The sequence below is a fragment of the Lynx canadensis genome, chromosome D1, assembly GCF_007474595.2.
Source record: "Lynx canadensis isolate LIC74 chromosome D1, mLynCan4.pri.v2, whole genome shotgun sequence".
In the NCBI taxonomy this organism is placed as follows: domain Eukaryota; kingdom Metazoa; phylum Chordata; class Mammalia; order Carnivora; family Felidae; genus Lynx; species Lynx canadensis.
In genome coordinates, this window is record NC_044312.2 from 96,959,294 (window position 1) to 96,978,475 (window position 19,182).

Sequence of the window (19,182 nt, forward strand, 5' to 3'; positions counted from 1 at the left end):
CCTTATGGCTGCAAGAACAAATGGTGTTTATACAAGGACCTTGGCAGTGAGAAAACAGTCATTAAACAGGAATTAAGGAGCTTGTCATCACCACTTCTTTCCAGTTACAGAAGGCAAAAGCCCTCCAAGCCTTTTTTATTGGGCCCTTGTGAGTTGTGCCGTTGGCCAAGCCAGACAGAACTGAATGGAGGAATGGCGAGGGGTGTGTGTGTGTGCGCGCAGGCGCGCGCGTGTGCGTGTGGAGAGAGCAGGAAGCTCAGCTTACAGAACAGAAGCATGCAGAGTGTTGTCACAAGCGTGATTTTATCGTCCTTGGCACTGACGGCCAGGTGTATTTTTGTACTTCTCTGGCAGGTAACACCGCGAAAGAAATTCAAGTGTCCTGAGTGCACAGCCATTGACGGGCTTTCGCTAGACCAGACGCACATGGTGGAGAGGTGAGCGGGCCTCTAACCAAAAGTCTGCCCTAGCCTCTGATCCCCATTTCCTGCCTTGGGCCTGTTTATGGGACTTGTTGGAGATATAAGGACAGCAGCTGGTAGCCATAGTCACCTCCTTTTGCACTGTGGGAATTGGGTTAGTTCAAGCCCAGGTCACCCAAAGAATTAATTTGGAATGCTACTCACTCAATTTGTAATGGCTGGAAGGGTCTTAAAAATATAGCTGGCCTTAAGCTCCTGAAGTCAGATTCTCCATGTGGACTAACGGTCAGCCATCCACAGTCATTTGGGTGGAGGCTAGTCAATTCCAAGAGAATACGGCATTGTGTTGCAGGGTATCTCCACGTGACAATAAAAGTTTGATTAGAAGGAATGAAACCAAACCTAGAGACAAATTACCTTTTCTGACCAAACACCTACCAAGAACAGAATGGAAAGCACAGCTCTTTACATTACAGAGTGAGAGGAGCAAGTCAGCTCTGAAATCCTCCTTTTATTTCAATTCAGTCAGTCACTCAACAAGCATACTTTTGTGTGAGACATAATACTAAGCCTCGTAGGGGAGCGGATGTAAAAGGAGTGGGAAACCTACATCTTCCCTTCGGATCGTTACAATCTTTCCCTAGACCTCACCATTCTCACTTGTATCCTGAAGGTCCCCAAGCTTGGCATCTCCTGAATCAAACCTAATTCTTCCAAAAGGCAGCTCCTTACATAAGACAACAAGCCCGGACATCCCATAGCAGTGCTGTCAGGGGACCAAAGTGCACTCAGGGAAGGTTGTAGTGGCCCTTAGAGAATGAGATATCTAGCGCAGGTGTCCACGGGTCCCATGTGGGTCTGCTTGCAGTCTTTCTGAAATCTATCCACCGTGTTAAAATCCTTAAAGCCTGGAAGATCTTTTTGTGCAGAAAGTTGTTTCACTTGGCCTGGATTCTATAATGCTTTACTCCTTCGTATTCCTACTTCTTTCCTACCCTGTAAATAATCCTTTTATCTCTTTCATATATAAATATTTTACCCAAATGACATGACTTTTATTAATTGTCAGTGTGAAATAACATATTATTGTGATTTGGGAAATATCTGTCACGGGTATCGTAGTTACTACACAGTCAAGGGCAGTCACAATGACTGTCATAGCTCATTTGGAAGAGACCCCAATTATAGTTATATTGGAGTACACGAAATTATTATTAAACCCACCTCCATTCTTTGTGTTGGGAGAATTCATAGCATTAAGCAATTGGTTGTTGAGTAGGCTGAGTTAAAATGATGGGGTTATATGGTGTAAGATAGGAATTTTAGGGACCAACGTTGGCCTGATAATGGCCTTGAAGTTCATGCTAAGGCTAAGCGACTCTTCTCCAGCACCACTGAGATGACCAATGTAAAGAGACTTAAAATACGATGAGAGACATTTAAGTTAGATATAATTATTATTAAACACTGACTACAGTAACTAAGGGAGATGCGGGGGCTTCCTGTTGGGAACAGACTTTTGAAAATAGAATAGGTGACTACCCAGATGTTGTTAGGCTTAAATCAGATTCTGTCAGAATTTATAATTAACAGCAACACACACACACACACACACACACACACACACACACACACACCTGTGTGTGTAACAATCCAAAGCTATATGTGGTAAGTACCATAAGGGAGGCTCAGAATGTTATAATTGGTCAGAGGAAAGAGACGTGGCTTCTCACTAGGTTGATTACTAGGAATAATTTTGTAAAAGATGGCACTTGAAATAAGCCTTCAAAGATCACTAAGATCACTGGACAAGAAGAGGAGATCCCAGGCAGGGGAAACCAGGTGGTTGAAGGTTCCAGTCATCAGGTTGAAGGTGTATCTGGCAGGCAGTTAGGGGTCCGGTGTGGCTAGAGTGTAGAATTCTGTCCTGTTGGTGCTAGACCCTGAAGGACTGCCCAGTGAAGGAGCTTGAACGAACTTCTTCAGGCTCTGACATGCCGTCGAAAGTTTTTGAACAACGGAGCTTGATCAAAGTATTGTTTTGAGATTAATTTGGAAGTGGTGCAGAGTAGAATGAAGGCGAAGAAATTGACGAAAGTACATATGGAAATGGGAAGCTTGAGCTAAGTTGAGTGTGGAAAGAAAGGGATGGATTAAATATTCAGAGATGCTTTTTCACCCAAAGGAAGATATGCTAGAACTTGAGGTTATGGAGAAGGACTTGACAGAGGGAGCTTAGATGTCGAGTCAGGAAGAGTGGTAGTACCATCAACAGTGTGAATAATACAGTCAGGGGGAGACGGCCAGCTAAGGGAGGAGGGAACACAGACGGTTGCACCTTTAACAGTGTAATTAACAAGGACGGGAGGAGATTTTAACCATGGGCAAAGTTGGAGAACAGTCAGGTTGGTGAAGATTTGGGGGTCTTTCCCTCTATATGTGCAGATGTAGATACGGAGCAAGCAGTTGGAAATGTGGAACCTTCAGGAAGAAGATGAAAACAAAGGTAGATATCTGAAAGACATCTTCCCAGAGATGGCCACTGACTGAAGAAAAGCCAAGGGCAGAATCTTGAGAAATTCTGACATTTAGGAGACAGAAAGAGTAACGAAAACAGAGAAGCAGCCACCGGAGAAGCCAGGAGAGACCCAGGGTCTATAGTGCACAGAAGCAAGGGAGGAGCAGGAAGCATGCAGACTGGGAAAAGATCTTTGAACTAAATGGTCATTGGTGACTTTGAAAAAAAATAATGCCTTGGAGCAGCGGGGCTTAAGGGTTATGGAGTGTGAGTCTGTGGTGAGGAAGTAGAGTTAGTGTATGTAGAATACCCTTTTGAGAAATTTGATAGGGAACAGAGGAAATCAATCTGGAAATCAGAAACTGGGAGCAAAACTATTTGGATGAAAGATTGAATCACTAAATTATTATATAAGGCACTTAGGTCGGGAGGGAGGAAGGCATGATTTAAGCCATCGTGGGTAGATCCAGAAGTGGAGTTACAGTTGTAGAATGGTTCATTTGTTGTTTTTTCTTAATAGTTCCCTTTGCAAAATTCACATTTTGCACAAAACAGTGAAGCAAGTTAACCACTTTGCAAGTTATGACCTTGTGTTGGGTTTTGTGGTTTAATAAGCTTATTTATTCTTATATTTGGGGTCTTGGAGCAGAAATCACAGTTGTGTAGGAAAGTAGCTTTTACTGCCAGCATCCATTTCCAGGATGGTCTGTTAATTCTTTAAGAGCCAGAAAACCAGAAGACTATGTAACTGTTCATTTTGACCAATAGCTTCAACAAGGTAAGGGAATATGACAGACGGTGCTGATCTTAAGAAAAAGAACACTGTATTCTGATTCAGGCCAGTCTTTGTTCAAATTATGGATTTGTCACTTAGTAGCTATCTGACTTAAGACAACTGATTGACTTTATGCTAAACTCCAATCTCCTTATCTCCTAAAATAGGTGTATTAGTAACTATCACATTACAGTGTCCATTCATGGGTTCAACAAATATCTATTGAGCCTCTTTGTACCAAATACCGTGTTATATGCTGGGAATGAATGAAGTAATAACATATGAAAGCCTGTAGCACGATGCCTGGCAACATTATTTCCTTCCCAGTTTCCCCAGCATTAGTCCTAAAGGCTCCGGGTTACTTCAGGTAATTGCGTGTGTTTACAAGGAAAACAGAAAACCATTAGTCCTTTCTCCCACAGACACTTCCAGCACTTCAGAGGTAGGCATTGGTGGTTCTCAGCCTGTCTGTACTGGATTATAAAACCAACCCAGGGGAGCATTTACTGACAAGGTGGCTGGACCTCTGACAGAACAACGCAAGTCACCTACCAGCCACCACCAGACTCACCGTCTACCCCAACCTGTTCCCCAACCCAGATGCCCTGTGTGAAAAGAAGGTAGACAACACTGTCAGTACCTGGCCGGAGAGTTAAGGACCTTCACCACTCAGAGTAGCCGGCGGCTTCTCCGGTGCAGGCTGCATGGAGAGAAAGAAGCACTCACTAGGCCTGGGTCAGCCAGGGGCAGCCGTCAACAAGTCAGCTGGCCCGAGCCCCAGTGGCCTCCTGCCTGTGGCCCGGCCCTGTTGGCAGATCTGTTTACAGAGGAGACGTTGTGCTCAGTCTTCTCCAGCGGGCCAGGGAGCCGCTATCCTCTGCCAAGAACCACGGCTCTTCTTTAATACGTACCCACCGGTACCTGTGTTGTGTGTTGGGCCCTGCTGGGCTTTGCTGGCCAGAGTCTACGGGCATAATGACTGGAAACTGGAAGAATCTGTACATGTTTGTAGGCAGAACAGCTGCCAAAAGTAAGACCGCGGAGAGACTAACTTTGTCTGCACTGCCCTGACCCTGTACCTCGAGGAGAGGGCAGCTTTTGTGCTTCCTCGGCAGCACTTTGAGGACACGCCTCGGTCTTTTCCCGGGTCGCCTCTCAGTTTGGAACCTCAGCCTCCACCTCCCGAGTCTCACAGGAGTGGTGGCAGGAGGCAAAGTCATTGCCTCTGCGTTTTGGTAGGGTGAGGGAAAGTACAGAGGCCCTCTTGCCAGTGCAGGCCTGGGCTGCACACCCAGCTCCGGCACTTTCCAGCTCTGGGGCTCAGGCCTCAGCTTTAACTTGTCGGGCCGTAACAGGAAGCTGCTGTAAACCAGCCGTTGGGCATGCCAAGGGGGATACTTTAAGGAATCGATGAAATCGTGTTTGTAAATTATCTGGCACATCATAGGAGCGCAAAAGTCGTTAATTTCCAACCGCTCCACTTGGACTCTAGAATTGTGTTCATAAATAAATTTGTATCATGTCATAATTAAGATTTTTTAGCCTCAGGAGCCAGACCGCCTGGGTTTGGTGCTGCCTCTTACTGTTATTTGGCCTTTGGACATATTACTCAGCCTCTCTCTCTCTCTCAGTCTTCCCAGTAGAAAATTGGAATAATCATAGGACCCACCCCCTAGGGTTGTCAGGAGGTTGGAGTGGGTTCCTAATACATGTAGGGCACTTGTAAGGCAGCCTGGAATCCATAATAAGTGTTAGTTGTTGGTTCGTGGTGGTGGACACAGGCATGTTATTAGCTCCAAGAGCTCCGAATGAAGTGGTAACACGTTCTCTTAGAAACGTAATAAGAGAAAGGAATTGAGGATAACTGGCTTCTTTATTAATTGGTTTCTTCCCCAAGCTCAGAAGACTCAAATAAAAACTTACTGATTGAAATAATTTGAAACAAAGCTCGCAGTGTCTCGGGACAGGAGAGGCTTCTGGTCGGGGTCTTGGACTTCCACCCCGCTTGGGGAAATGGTTCTGCCTCCGATTGGTGTGTTCTTACCCTAGCTGTCGGGTGCCATGGGCCCGACTTGAGGGGAGAGAGCGCTGACCTTTCTGAAATGCATCCTTGAGGTCCCCCTGACTTCAAAAGCGGTGTTTATGGGCTTGTTTTTCCCTCTGGTCCGGATGCGGGAGCGTCCTCATTACCCGGCTGTCACACTCAGTTGGCCTGATTGACCAGAGCCATTTCCCGCCAGCGTGCCTGACCCGCTCACCTCTGAGGAGATGGCTCATGGGCTTCAGGGGGCGGTATGGAGTCAAGGACACCGGCGTCTCCCCTCCTGCAGCGCTGCTGGGCCGCCCGGTCCCTAAGCCCTGTGTCGCTGCTGGTTCTGACACGGGAGCGGCTGGCCCGCTCTCGGGGAGGAGCTCGTGGAAGGTGGCCAGCAGTTCCGGCATCGCCCTCGAGAAACGCTGGTTGAGCGAGTGAAGGGCTTACTGTTTGGAAGTAAGCCTCACTGCCCGTTACCTTCTGCCTTCCGTTGCTGCTGGTGTAAGGTCCTCTCTTCTGCTTTTTAAACTCCAGTGAGCTGAAGCTCGGATCCAGGCGCCCCTTCCCTCTCCACACTTTGGCCTCTCTTTAGCTGGCAGAGACGGGGTTAAGAATTGTTCGCAGCCGATCCACCTTGGTTTGAGGCCTGCTTGTAGTGACGGGGAAGAATGACTGGAATTTGAGGGGGAGGGGGAAAGAGACTGACCTCTGCACAGGCCAGTGACCTCCCGCCAGCATCCTCTGTTCACTCTCTCCCCCTGAACTAATAGTCACAGCACCCCCAGATCACTTCTTGTGTCCACACCCTCCCAACCTTTTCTAAGAACCTGGGAGCAGGCTTGCGATACTTGGATTTCTTTTGTTGATATTGAGTAGTGTATGTATGTTGCTCTCATGTGTCGGCCCCTTGAACATTTTCTCTCTTCTCCTTACCCCTTTCCCTCTTCACCTGCCTCCCCCGCGCCCACCCAAAACCCTTCAGGTCCGAGTGCATCAACAAGTTTGCTTCAGTCTTCGGGACGATGCCGCTCAAGGTGGTGGAGCACCGAGCTGACCCTGTCCTGTACAAAGATGACTTTCCCGAGAAACTGAAGAGCTTCCCCAACATCGGCAGCTTGTGAAACCCATCAGTGACGGAGGTCTGAGTGTGACGCGTGGACAAAGTAGGGGAGCACAGCCTCCCGGCACCCTGATATCAGGGTGTGGGGACCTTCAGTTGACACACTGGACTGTGACCCCTAACCTGCTTCCTCGAGAACTGGAACCTGAAGAGAGCGTCTAAGCACCTTGAGCGGTGCGTGCGCTATTCTAGTGTTTCTTATGAGCCCCGATGGGTTCTTGCTGGAAATGCCAAATGGGAGCCTTTGTGGCATGCTCTGGGTTTAAATGCGGCCCAGGCTCCCTTTGTTTGCAGGGAATAGTCTGGAAGGAAACTTCACTGACCCTCAGACTGTAGAGCAGACAGACCTGTCAACCATGTTCGATCTGGGGAATCATGTAAATCGTGCCCATATCTCACCTTTAGCTATTTCAGATCAGTGAGTTTTAAGGAGGAAAAGCCAAACCAAGAATTTGGCACAAAATCCCAGCAGCTTAGAGGGATTTGACGCATGCCCTAGGACCTGAGGCACTGGACCCAGGCGTAGGTGGAGCACCCGGTGCTGAATTGGGATCCTGTAAATTCCATGAACCATTCCTCTTTGGTTTGGCTTTTTAATATGATTAAAATAATTTTTTATTCCTTTTTACAATATGTCTTAAATGCTGATTATTGGTAACCCAAGGAACTTGCTTTTTTGTGTGTATTTTACCTCCATCTTCTGGCCTTAACTCCAGTCTATTTCCAAACCTCCTGCCACGTCCAGGAGGACACACAGCCCAGAGGAATATCTGGTGCCATGTGCCTCAAGCAGAAGAAGATCTCCAAGCTGTAAACATTCTAAGACAAGATGTCTCCCCAAACGTCCTAAGGACTCTGTTTGCTTCTTGATCAGATCCAGTCAGTTTTTCATAGGTATTCTTAGGGAAAAACAGAGGGCCTGTAATAACCATACCCTGAGTTGCTGTAGCTGGTACCGTGTTGTAAAAGTCGAGGCAGTTGTGATCCCCACCCCAAGGGGATTCCAAAATTTCCCTCCTTCTTTCGGTGTAAACTTAACGTTAGCCAGGGAGGTTCTGGCTAATGTTAAATACTGCTATAACAACTGCTTTGCCATAGTTGCCGGTATATTTAAATCGTTAAATTTCAGCATTTAGTAATACTGCACATGTGTGAATTATACCTCTTTAAGCCCTGTTGATGAACAAATCTACTCTGGCAAATGTTAGATGTTATGGATTCGAAACAGATTTATCTGGCTCTAATATTAAGATTAGCCACAGTTTGGGCTTTAGCCATAACATATGTCCCCAGAACACAAAATACAGAACAATTTGCTTGGAATATGGTTATAATTACTGAAACCTAGTTGTGTGCCAGTTGAAGTCACTAATATGCCACCCATTGTTCTCTTGAGTGACACGAAGGTGAATAGTTACTGTGCTATCGGTTTTAAACGTGTAGTTTTAACAAGAGTCACCCCCAGCGTGTTCCTATAGACTTCGAGAGGTCAGAGAAAACTTCAGGAAGTAACAAAATTGAAAGCGCGAATCATGAGTTTTACTCTCTCACACTGAGGAGCAAGAGCCCGGGACTGGTGCTGGTGGAATGGGCAAGAAGGGACAAGATGCCTCCCCGCTCCCCGCCGTCTGTTCACGTTGCAGGTGCACACACGGAACCTGTGATCATTCCTCGTGTTGCATTCAAACACTGGCGCCTAATAAATACTTCTGATTTGAATAATTCTGTATTTGTCAGTAGGGGATATGGGAAGGCGCTTAGTCTCATATTCACAATCCTGGGGATGGTAGGATAGAAACCAAGAGAAGGGGAATTCTGTTGTCACAGGTGATGAGTACTGCTAACCTTTCTGGGGTTCCTTAGCCATTTTTCCAAGATTCAGGGTGGGTGGAAGGGTTGGGCCTCACATTTAAATCCCTTCCAGAAGCTAAGAACCGGGTGAACGTTGTATACGTGCATGTATATCACCCCCGGTATTTTTCCCTCAGCATCGTCACCTCAGATTTTCTGCTCTTTTTCCCATCACTGAGTCCTCTGCCTTAGTGGCTGGCTTGTAATCCAGGTCTCCCTCTCTGAGGGTAAATATTTTCTTTCTTTTCTTTTTAAGAACTTTGTCAGCCCTTTGATTTTTGGAAGAGGACCACTTCCATCTGAGATGATTGGGAGCCCCAGGGGGCTCTGTTAGTGTAACTTTATCACCTTGTTAGGAGTCACTGGACTTCTCAGGGCATTAAAATTCCATTTAAGGCACCTTACTACCCCCAGAAATATTGTGGGTTAGATCTGGCAACATAGCATAAAACAGTATCTATCGCAGAATGAGTATTATATCCTAGGTACTTGAAACAAACCTCGGAGGTTCTATCCTACGAACAGACAGGTGGTGCAGGTCACAGGGAGAAATTCGGGGCAAGAATGTAGCAGGGGATCATGATTCATGGATTCTGAGGGGCCTGGGGACTCCACCCCTTTCTCTGTGTATTTATTTGCTGCTCACCAGCAACCCTCACCCATAAGCCTGGGTTGGGATCATCTGCCCTTGGGATGCCATAGAGCCGTGTTTCAGAAGCGGAACAATAATGCTAATTAAAATGTCATGTTCTGGCCTACAGCAGACAACAGCTGGTTTTAGATTAAGAAATCTTTTTTAAGAAATTGCATCCTGCTGGCCTGTACAGAAGATGAACCTGAGCTGGCCCTGGCCCTGGCCCAAATGTGTGCACTGAGTCACTCGCCTTTTCCCCCAGGGACCCAACTGGGATGAGCCAGTTTGGAATGCCAAGATTGGAAACACTTTTTTGCTGGTTAGCATTAGATAGTTCTTAATATTCTTATCTCGTGTGTTTTACCAGCCCTCACACGTGTTTAGGCAAAAACCTCCTTCTCTAGGAAAATTAAAGAGGAAAGCAACAACTTCTGTTCTCAGAATCTCTGGTTCTTTCCTGCAAATGATGCTCTACTGTCTCTTCTTCTTACTCAGTGTCGTGAAGTTCAAAACCGACTATCCCGGTGCTCTGCCAAAGTCTGATGTACTTCCAACTGTGCTTCCAGCTTGTGGCTTTTAGGGCCGGTTTCTCTGCTGCCTTTGGGAGGCCGTGAGCATCACGCTGGTGTGTGCGACCGGGACTGGGAGCCAGAAGGGGCAAGCCACTTTTTTGCTGTCCTCTGTTGAAGGAGTTGCTAATAACCCTGTGACCCCAGCGGCTGCCCGGAATGGTCGTCTCTGGCAGGAGTGTTTGATAAGATGCCGGTTTCTAGCCACAGGCTCAAAAGATATGATTGCTGGGGTAAAATTCAAGACCCTTTGACGGTAGAATTCTTAAGTAGCTGAAGGCAGAGGCCGGCCGCTTGGGAAGTGGCTCAGTTCTGGCGAGACTTCGTGGCTGGGCACTGAGAGGGGCAGTCAGAGAGGGTCCCGTGGGAGCCCGGCTGGGAGGGAGAGGTTTGGGCACTTGCAGGTCTCTCACCGGCCACACATCCTGAGCCTGGTGGGTCTCCTTCGCTTTGGGGACGGTGGCTTCTCTTGGGGCAGGCTCCCTTCTCCATCTCTTGGGGCCCAGGTTGCCTTCTGTTGCAGCAGCAGAAGCCACAGCAGCTGCTCCTCAGGGAGCCGTGGCACAGCGAGGCGGGGACAGAGTGCTCGGTGGCCCCCGGCCTCTTCAGCCACTTCCTAGGAGCCGTTCTCGCAGGAGTGCTCACCATATTGGCAGGCAGCTGCCATCCAGGAAGACTCTGGAAGCAGCTTGAGCTTCCCACCGCAGGGCCTGCAGCAGGTGAAACTGGGGGGCCTGTCCGCTCACCTCAGCCCTGCTCTGGTCCACGCCTCCCTAAGAGCCTTCCCTTCAGAATATTCAGTGACACCGTTTTCTGTTTCTGAGTTAAAATCAGGAATAGCTTGTGGCCCCATTGTGCCAACCAAGCATGGTCTGGCAATCTGCGAACAGTCTTCCTTGACCTTCTCCTGGCGGAGGAAAGTGAGACAGCACTGTGCTCTCAATTTTAAGGTTTCCCCTCTCTTTAGGGTGGGAGCATTCTAAGCTCAACCCACACCCTCGCATCCGCCTTTGTCAATGTCAAATGGACTGTCAGGTTTCAGCTTCAGGCTTTGTGACTTCCAGGTTCTCAGGGAGGAGGCAACTTGGTGCCATGGCTTTTTAATTCCAGACTCACTGTTGCTGGCATCACAGGGAACATGACTGGGCAGAGTTTGGCCCCTTCTCTCAGCCTTCCAGGCCTCTTTCATTTTCCAGAAACAACAGTTGAGTCACCAGCATCTGTGTCTGGCATTTCATTTCCACAATCGTACAACCTTTTCAGGGTAGAGCTTTTTCTTTTCTTCTGTTCCCAAGTGGTTGGGCCCTTGGTGGCATTTCTTCCCAGTCCCCTGAAGGGTACAGAGCTGTCAGGCAGAAGACAAAGAAAGGGAAGGATGCCTGTGTGGCGCTCGAGAGGTACCAGGCCAGCTGTGTCTGCCGGAGGCTTCTCAGCAAAGCTCCCTCTTGTCTGCAACCTCTCAGGAGCGGCACATGGGCTGAGAGGTTCCAGCAGAGCAGGGACTGGAGTCCATATGTCTTAGACCCGAACCACCAGCCACTCCATCTAGAGTGCTTTCCTATGGAAGCCTCCATAAGAGCCTTCCCTTCAGAATATGTCTATTTGGGCTTTTATTTATAGCCACCAACTTACATCATTAGCAACTATGCCCAAGAATAAACTCAAGGAATGCCTGGTTTTCTGGTAATCACAGCTGAAGCACAACCAACTAATTACTGATCCAGGTGAGGTAAGAGGACATTTATTGGGTCTTTGAGTTTTTCTAGTCATTCATCATTCATCAAAATACACTTTTTGCTGGACTCTGTGCTGGGTCCAGGAAATAGAGCTGAATAAGACTCTGTCCTGAGCTCAAGGCGCTCCAACTCTACTGGGAACTCTTGAGCTGTGTAAGATGGCATGAGCCCATCAGTGGCCAAGGACTCTGTATACCTACGTTTTAGTCCCAACTGTAAATGAAGACTCCGTTAACACCATCTTCTCCGGTGTCTGGAGGATGCAAGGGTTTTGTTTTGTTTTGTTTTTTCCCTCTTCTCTTAGCACCTTCCCCTTGAGTTGAACCCTAGCCTTCCTTGGTCTTGAGAGTCCACTCCCATGCCTCAGTTTCCTCAACTAGGAACTGGAGGCAGCAAGATCACTTAGACCCAGGATGGTGAGATGGGATGATGTATTAGATCTTTTCCCCTTCTCTCAGGGCCTTTACAAGATTGTACCTGGTGATGCTGGCAGCCAGCCCTCTTCCGGCCCCTATTTCTGTTCACCCTGTTACCAGAGAGCTTGGGGGTCTGGATCCTATCTGGCCCCGTCAGGGTGGATTACCAAATGAGTGGTTCTTTTGCCCCAGTCCCTTTCCTGAGCTATAAATAAGCCCCATGTTTATTTTCTTATGTTATTGAAATGAGCACTTGGGATCTGGGCCTCTTGACGGGTCCAGAGAGCGTCCATCCGGTGCCTGGTGAGGGCCCTGTGTGGCTGGCTGCTGTCTGAAGCTATTTGGAGTCCTATCCCCTGTGTTCTGGATGTGGCTTAATTTCAATAGTAAGGGCCGTATGTAGCCCTGTATCTGCTGATTTTCAGGTTTCAGCTTTCTGCCAGCCCCACTGTCTGCTTAGAAGTGAAGTTGTGTTTCTCATTAAGGGAATAACAGCCACAATTGAGGTAATTAACGAAAATTGTGCATTGGTGGCACAGCTCCTATAGGATTTCCAATAGCCTTTCTTTAGTAGATCCTGAGAGGCTTACCTTCATCCCCTCCCTTCTGCCTACCCTGTGCCCAGTCTCTGTTCCTTGTTTTCTGGATGTAGTCCCAATAATTTCTCTCCAAACAGCCTTGTTCTTGTCACCAGTTTGGGTTAGTGTATTGACAACTTGGCCAAATGAGGATTCCATTAAGTCTATCTTCTTCAATTCTTGGGAGATGCAGGGATTTTTTATTTTTTATTTTTTTGTCTCTTCTCATAGCATCTTCCAGTTGGCAGTTGTATCTTAGCCTTTCTTCAGAAGTGATAAGGATGAGTATCCATTAAAATCAGATCGATGCTCCTTTTAGTCCCATGGCTACACCATCTTACTGGGAAGGATGACCTAGGACAGTGTTGGAATAGAAAGGAAACATCTGAACTAGGAAATGTTCTGAGTTAGGGCCTCCTAAGGAGTGATTTCTACCTTCTTCAGGCTTCAGCAACACATCAGAAGTACACAGTGAGACTATGGGCAGGACAAAACTTTTGTCTGTCAGAACTTGGACTGAAGAGCATCATTCACTCTGGATGGATTGGCCTGGTGAGTCAGTAGAGAAATCTTTTTGTAGATACAACCTGACCCTGAAATATGTTAATGAAGACAATTGCACCTAACAACCAGATTTAATTCACTTTCAGAGAAGGGACCAGGAGAAAGTAAATTTTCATTCTGGAGTTTTTAGTCTACTGACTCCTAAAGATAATTTTCCTTGAGAAAATAAACCAGATGTGGTGGATTCATTCAATCAACAAATACTTGTTGAGCTTTATACCAGATACTATTCTTCACGTGAGTCTGCTCCATTGAACAGAACAACAAAATGCCCCCACTTTTATCTAAAGGTTTACATTCTAAGAAGGAAGACCACCAAAACAAGTGAATGAATATAATTTCAAATGACAGTAAATGCTGTGAAGAAAATAAAGCAGAGTAAGGGGAGATAGTGGCTTGGGTGTGAGGAAGTATTTTAGATGGGTTGGTCAGAAGTGGCGTTTAAGCACAGATATACATGTTGAGAAGGAGTGAACCATGAGGGTACCAGGCAATGGGAAGAGCTAGCACGAAGGCCCTCAGGCAGGACCAAACTCAGCTTGTTTTAAGAACAGCAAGAACGCCTGTGTATTTAACGTGGAGAGCATGGGAGAGATGATGCCAGAAAAGTAGGTCAGAGCCAAATTGTGTTAGGACCATGTAGGCCAAAAGGATTCTAGATTTTTATTGTGTGTGACAGGAAAACACTGGAAGGTTTTAAGCAAAGTGGTAATACCTGAATGGTATTTTTTTTAAGATAATTTCAACTAATGTGTGGAGCTCAGGCTACATGCAGCAAGAATGAAGGAAAGGAAATCAATTAGAAGGCTATTTTAGGGAGCCCAAGTGAGAGATGGTGGCTTCATTAGACTTGGATGGTAGTAGCAGGGGTAGTAAGAAGTTATGCTGGGAATAGAGTCTTATTGGACTTACTGATGAATATAGGAGAGGAAAACAATAGAGGATTCACAGCCAACTCCTAGGTTTTTGTCCTGAGTAATGGAATGATACCATTAACTGAAATATGCTGACTATGCAGGGGTGAGGGGAGGGAAGTGTTGAGAGTGAAAATCAAAGGCCTTACTTCAGACATGCTCTTTGAGTTACCTTTTGGAAACCTAAGTAGTAGTGTCATGTAAGCAGTTAGGTATCTAGAGCTCAGGGGAAAAGTTAAGACTGAATATATAGATGGGGTTTAAAACCATGAGACTGGATGAGATTGCCCAGAGAGTCAGCATAGGTAGAGAAGAGAAAAGGACTGGGACCTGATTATTGGGCCCACTCTAACCTTTATAGATAGAGGAAAAAAAGGAAAACCCAGAAAAGGAGACAGAAGAGTTGCTGGTGAGTTAGGAAGAAAGCTTGAAAGATATCTGAAAGATAGACTGTGATAAATTAAAGATGTGCATTGTAAACCCTAGAGCAACCACCAAAAACATTTTTAAAAGAGGTATAGCTAATAGGCCAATATTGGAGATGGAACACCAGAAAAATATTTAATCAAAAAGATGGCAGAAAAAGAAGAAAGTAAACAAGAGATGGGACAAAAAAAAAAAAAAAAAAAAAAAAGTAGACTTAAACCCAAATATATCAATAATTACATTAAATGTAAATGGCCTAAACATTCTAATTAAAGGGTAGAGATTATTCTGAGTTAGACAGCAAGAACAATTAAATGCTATCTACAAGGAAAACACTATAAAATACAGTTAGAGTAGAAAGAGATATACTAGATAAACATGCGTCATAAGAAAAGTGGGAATGATTATATCAACGAAGGACAAAATTAACTTCAAGAATATTGAAGGGTGCCTAGGTGGTTCAGTCAGTTAAGTGTCCAACTCTTGGTTTTGGCTTGGGTCATGATCTCACAGTTCGTGAGTTCGTCCTGCATTGGGCTCTGTACTGACAGCATGGAGCCTGCTTGGGATTCTCTCTCTCTGCCCCTCCCCCGCTCACATGTACACTCTCTCAAATAAACTTTAAAAAGAAAAACAGAATATTGCTAGGAAGGAAGAGCAATAGTTCATAATGATAAAGGAATCAATCAAGAAGACAGAACAGGTAATACTAAATTAGGCACTGAACATCAATGTTTCAAAATATATAAAGCAAAAACTAACAGCTGAACGTGAACAAGAACATGTACAATTATATTTGGATATTTCAACATTCCTCTGTTAGTAATTGATAGAACAAGTCGATAGAAAAGTAAGAAAGATATAGATGACTTGAATAATACTATCAACTGTCTTGGCTTAATTCATAGTTATAAAACACTTCATTCACTAATAACTGAATACACATTCTTCTCAAGCATACATGCAACATACACCACAAATGGGTTGCAGCATAAAATAAGTCTCAGTAATTTTTGAGGAAATGAAAACATGAAAACTATGTTCTCTGTTCACAGTGGAATTAAATTAATAAAAGATATCTGTGGAAGTCCCCATTAGGTGAAAATTAACATATTTCTAATTGACATATGAGTTCACAAAGACACAAAGGAAATTAGAGAATATTTGGAGCTAAATGAAAATGAAACAATAGATCTAAATGTGTGGGATGTAGATCTATAGCTTGAAGTGCTTATGTTAGAAAGGCACTAAAATCAATTAAGCTTAAGAAACTACCGTAAGAAACTTGAAAAAGAAGAATAAAGTCCAAAGTAGAAGAAGAAAGGGGTGGAAATAAATGGAAAATGGACAAACAATGGAGAAAAATCAGTGAAACAAAAACTGGCTCTTTGAAGAAAATCAATAACTGCCCTATACTGTTCAAGGAAAAAAATGAAGATATAAATTACCAGTATCAGGAGCCAAAATGAGGACAGATTCTAAAAATATTAAAAGGGGATTCATATGAGCAACTTCATACCAATATATTCTGCAACATAGGTGAAATGGAAACAATCCTTGAAAGGCACAAAGAGATAAGATTGCCCCACGAAGAAATAGAAAATCTGAATAGTCCTATATCTGTTAAAGCAATCAAATCCATAATTTAAAACTTCCCACAGAGAAAAACCCATAGTTTTTACTGGCAAGTTCTATCAAATAATTAAGGAGGAAATAATACCAACCTTATACAAAAACTTTTCTCAAAAAAAAGAAGAGGAATAAATAAGTATAATTTACATAATGTTTTAAAAAATACATATAGAAAACATATTTCCATGCAAATGTTCATAGCAGCTTTATTCACAGCAGCCAAAAACTAGAAACAACTTAAATGTTCAACAGATGATTAGATAGATGAATTGTGGTATATCCATACAATGGAATACAACTAAGCAGTAAAAATAACAAACTATGGAGACACACAACATGGATGATTTTCCAAAACAAGTGAACAGAAGCCAGACACAAATGAGTGCACACTGTACATACACACAATATATATTCTCATATATATAAATACGTTCCACTTTTATGAAGTTTTACAACAGGTAAAACTCATCTGGAGTGATAGGGTAGATCAATGCCTGAGGCTGGGGATTGACTGGGATGAGGCACAGGGAACTTTTTGGGATCTGGGGAATATGGTGATGGTTAGCTGTGTGTATATATATCCATATTTTCCCAAACTCCTCTAATTATACTTAAAATTGGTGATGTAAATTATACCGCAATATTGTTTTTTAAGTGGTGGTTAAACACGGTCATCTTTCACAGCGCCTCAATTTTGTTATGGACTGGTATTCCTTTCCCTTCTTAACTTGGATGTTTGCTTAAGGATTCAGGATCTAGGCTGCCTCCAGTTCCATTGCTTCAATTTAGTGTTTTCTGGTATGTTCTTGATGTGGAATGCAGACTTGCCAGCCATCCAGCTAACAGTAAATGCTTTCTATGATACTTTGCCAGATGCTATAGATAAATAGGTGAGGAAGATACCATTTCCACCTTCAAGGAGCTTTTAATGGAATTAATGAATAGAGGAGATAAGTCACTTTATAATCCTACCTACTATATAAGACAGTGCATGATTAAGGGTGAATTGCACACATTCCCTGTCATGGAAGGAGAGTGTGATCATGTTTGACTTGGGAAAAGAGGTGGCACTTGAGGTGGTCTTTAGAGAATTAATAGGTAGAGATGGGCATTTGGTGGATAAGGATGTGTTGAGAAGTTGGGGCAGGCACTTTGACCTGAGGGCAGTGAAAGGAAACAAGAAGATGGGAAAATGTGATGCAAAAATCCTCAACAAAATACTAGTGAACCAAGTACAACAATATCTTTAAAAAATCATACACCACCATCAAGTAGGATTTATTCCCAGGATGCAAGGGTGGTTCAATATTCGCAAGACAATCAATGTGATATGCCACATCAACAGAAGAATGGATAAAAACCATATGATCATTTCAATAGGTGCAGAAAAAGCATTTGACACAGTACAACAACGACTCATGACAAAAACCCCTCTGCAAAATAGGTCTAGAGGGAACATATCTCAGCATAAGAAAGACCTTGTATGAAAAACCCACAGCCAAAACATCATACTCGATAAAAAACTAAGAGCTTTTCCCTGAAGGTCAGGAACAAGACAAGGATGTCCACTCTCACCACTTTTTTTCAACATAGTACTAGAAGTCCTAGCTACAGCAATCAGACAACAAAGAAATAAAAGGCCTCCAAACTGGTAAGGAAGAAGTAAAAATTTCATTATTTGCAGATGACATGATAGTATATATAGAAAACCCTAAAGATTCCTCCCCAAAACTACTAGAACTGATCAGTGAATTCAGTAGAGCTGCGGGATACAAAATCAATGTACAGAAATTGGTTGCACTCCTATACAGTAATAATGAAGCCACAGAAAGTAAAATTAAAACAATGTCATTTACACTTGCACCAAAAACCATAAAATAATGCCTAGGAATACATTTTTCCAAGAAGGTAAAAGACCCCCATACTGAAAACTACAAGACATTAATGAAAAAAATTGAAGAAAGTACAAAAAATGGAAAGATACTCTGTTCTCATAGATTGGAAGAATTAGTATTGTTAACATGTCCATACTACCCAAAGAAATCAACAGATTTAATGCAACCCCTATCAAAATACCAACATCACTATTCACAGAACAAAACAAATGATCCTAAAATTTGAATGGAACTACAAAAGACCTTTTGTAGCCAAAGCAATCGTGAAAAAAACAGAGGCATCACAATTCCAGATTTCAAGTTATATTACAAAGATGTAGTACTTGAAATAGTATGGTCCTGGCACAAAAATCGTCACATAGATCAATGAAACAAAATGGAACACCCAGAAATAAATCCACAATTATATGGTCAATTAATATTTGACAAAGCAGGAAAGAATATCCAATGGGAAAAAGACTGTCTCTTTAACAAATGATGTTGAGAAAACTGGATAGCCACATGCTAAAGAATGAAACTGGACCACTTTCACCATCTACAAAAAATAAACTCAAAATGGATTGAAGACCTAAATGCGAGACCTGAAACCATAAAAATCCTTGAAGAAAGCACAGGCAGTAATTTCTGTGACATCTCCCGGAGCAACAGTTTTCTAGATATGTCACCTGAGGCAAGGGAAATAAAAGCAAAAATAAACAATTGGGACTACATCAAAATAAAAAGCTTCTGCACAGCAAAGGAAACAACAAAACTAAAAGGCAAGCTATGGAATGGGAGATATTTGCAAATAACTGATCAAGGGTTAGTATCCAAAATATTTGAAGAACTTACAGAACTCAATACCAAAAAAAGCAAAATAATATAATTTAAAAATAGACAGAAGACATGAGCATACAGTTCTCCAAAGAAGACATCCAGATGGCCAATAGACCACGTGAAAAGATGCCCAACATCAGTCATCGTCAGGGAAATGCAAATCAAACCCATAATGAGACATCACCTCACACCTGCCAGGATGGCTAAAATCAAAACCACAAGAAAGAAGTGTTGGCGAGGATGTGGAGAAAGAGAAACGCTCCTGCACTGTTGGTGGGAAT

The 19,182-nt window shown here is 43.9% G+C and overlaps 1 protein-coding gene across 1 annotated transcript in view; it reads left to right on the plus strand.

Annotated features, from left to right (window-relative positions):
* EXT2 (exostosin glycosyltransferase 2) overlaps positions 1-8,589 on the plus strand; it is a 147,287-nt gene extending 138,698 nt beyond the window's left edge. The window contains exons 13-14 of the mRNA XM_030330822.1: positions 355-437; positions 6,733-8,589. Of these exons, the coding sequence (XP_030186682.1) occupies positions 355-437; positions 6,733-6,871 (222 nt within the window). The 3' untranslated portion in view covers positions 6,872-8,589. The remainder of the gene's footprint in view (positions 1-354; positions 438-6,732) is intronic.
* The last annotated feature ends 10,593 nt before the right edge of the window (positions 8,590-19,182 follow it).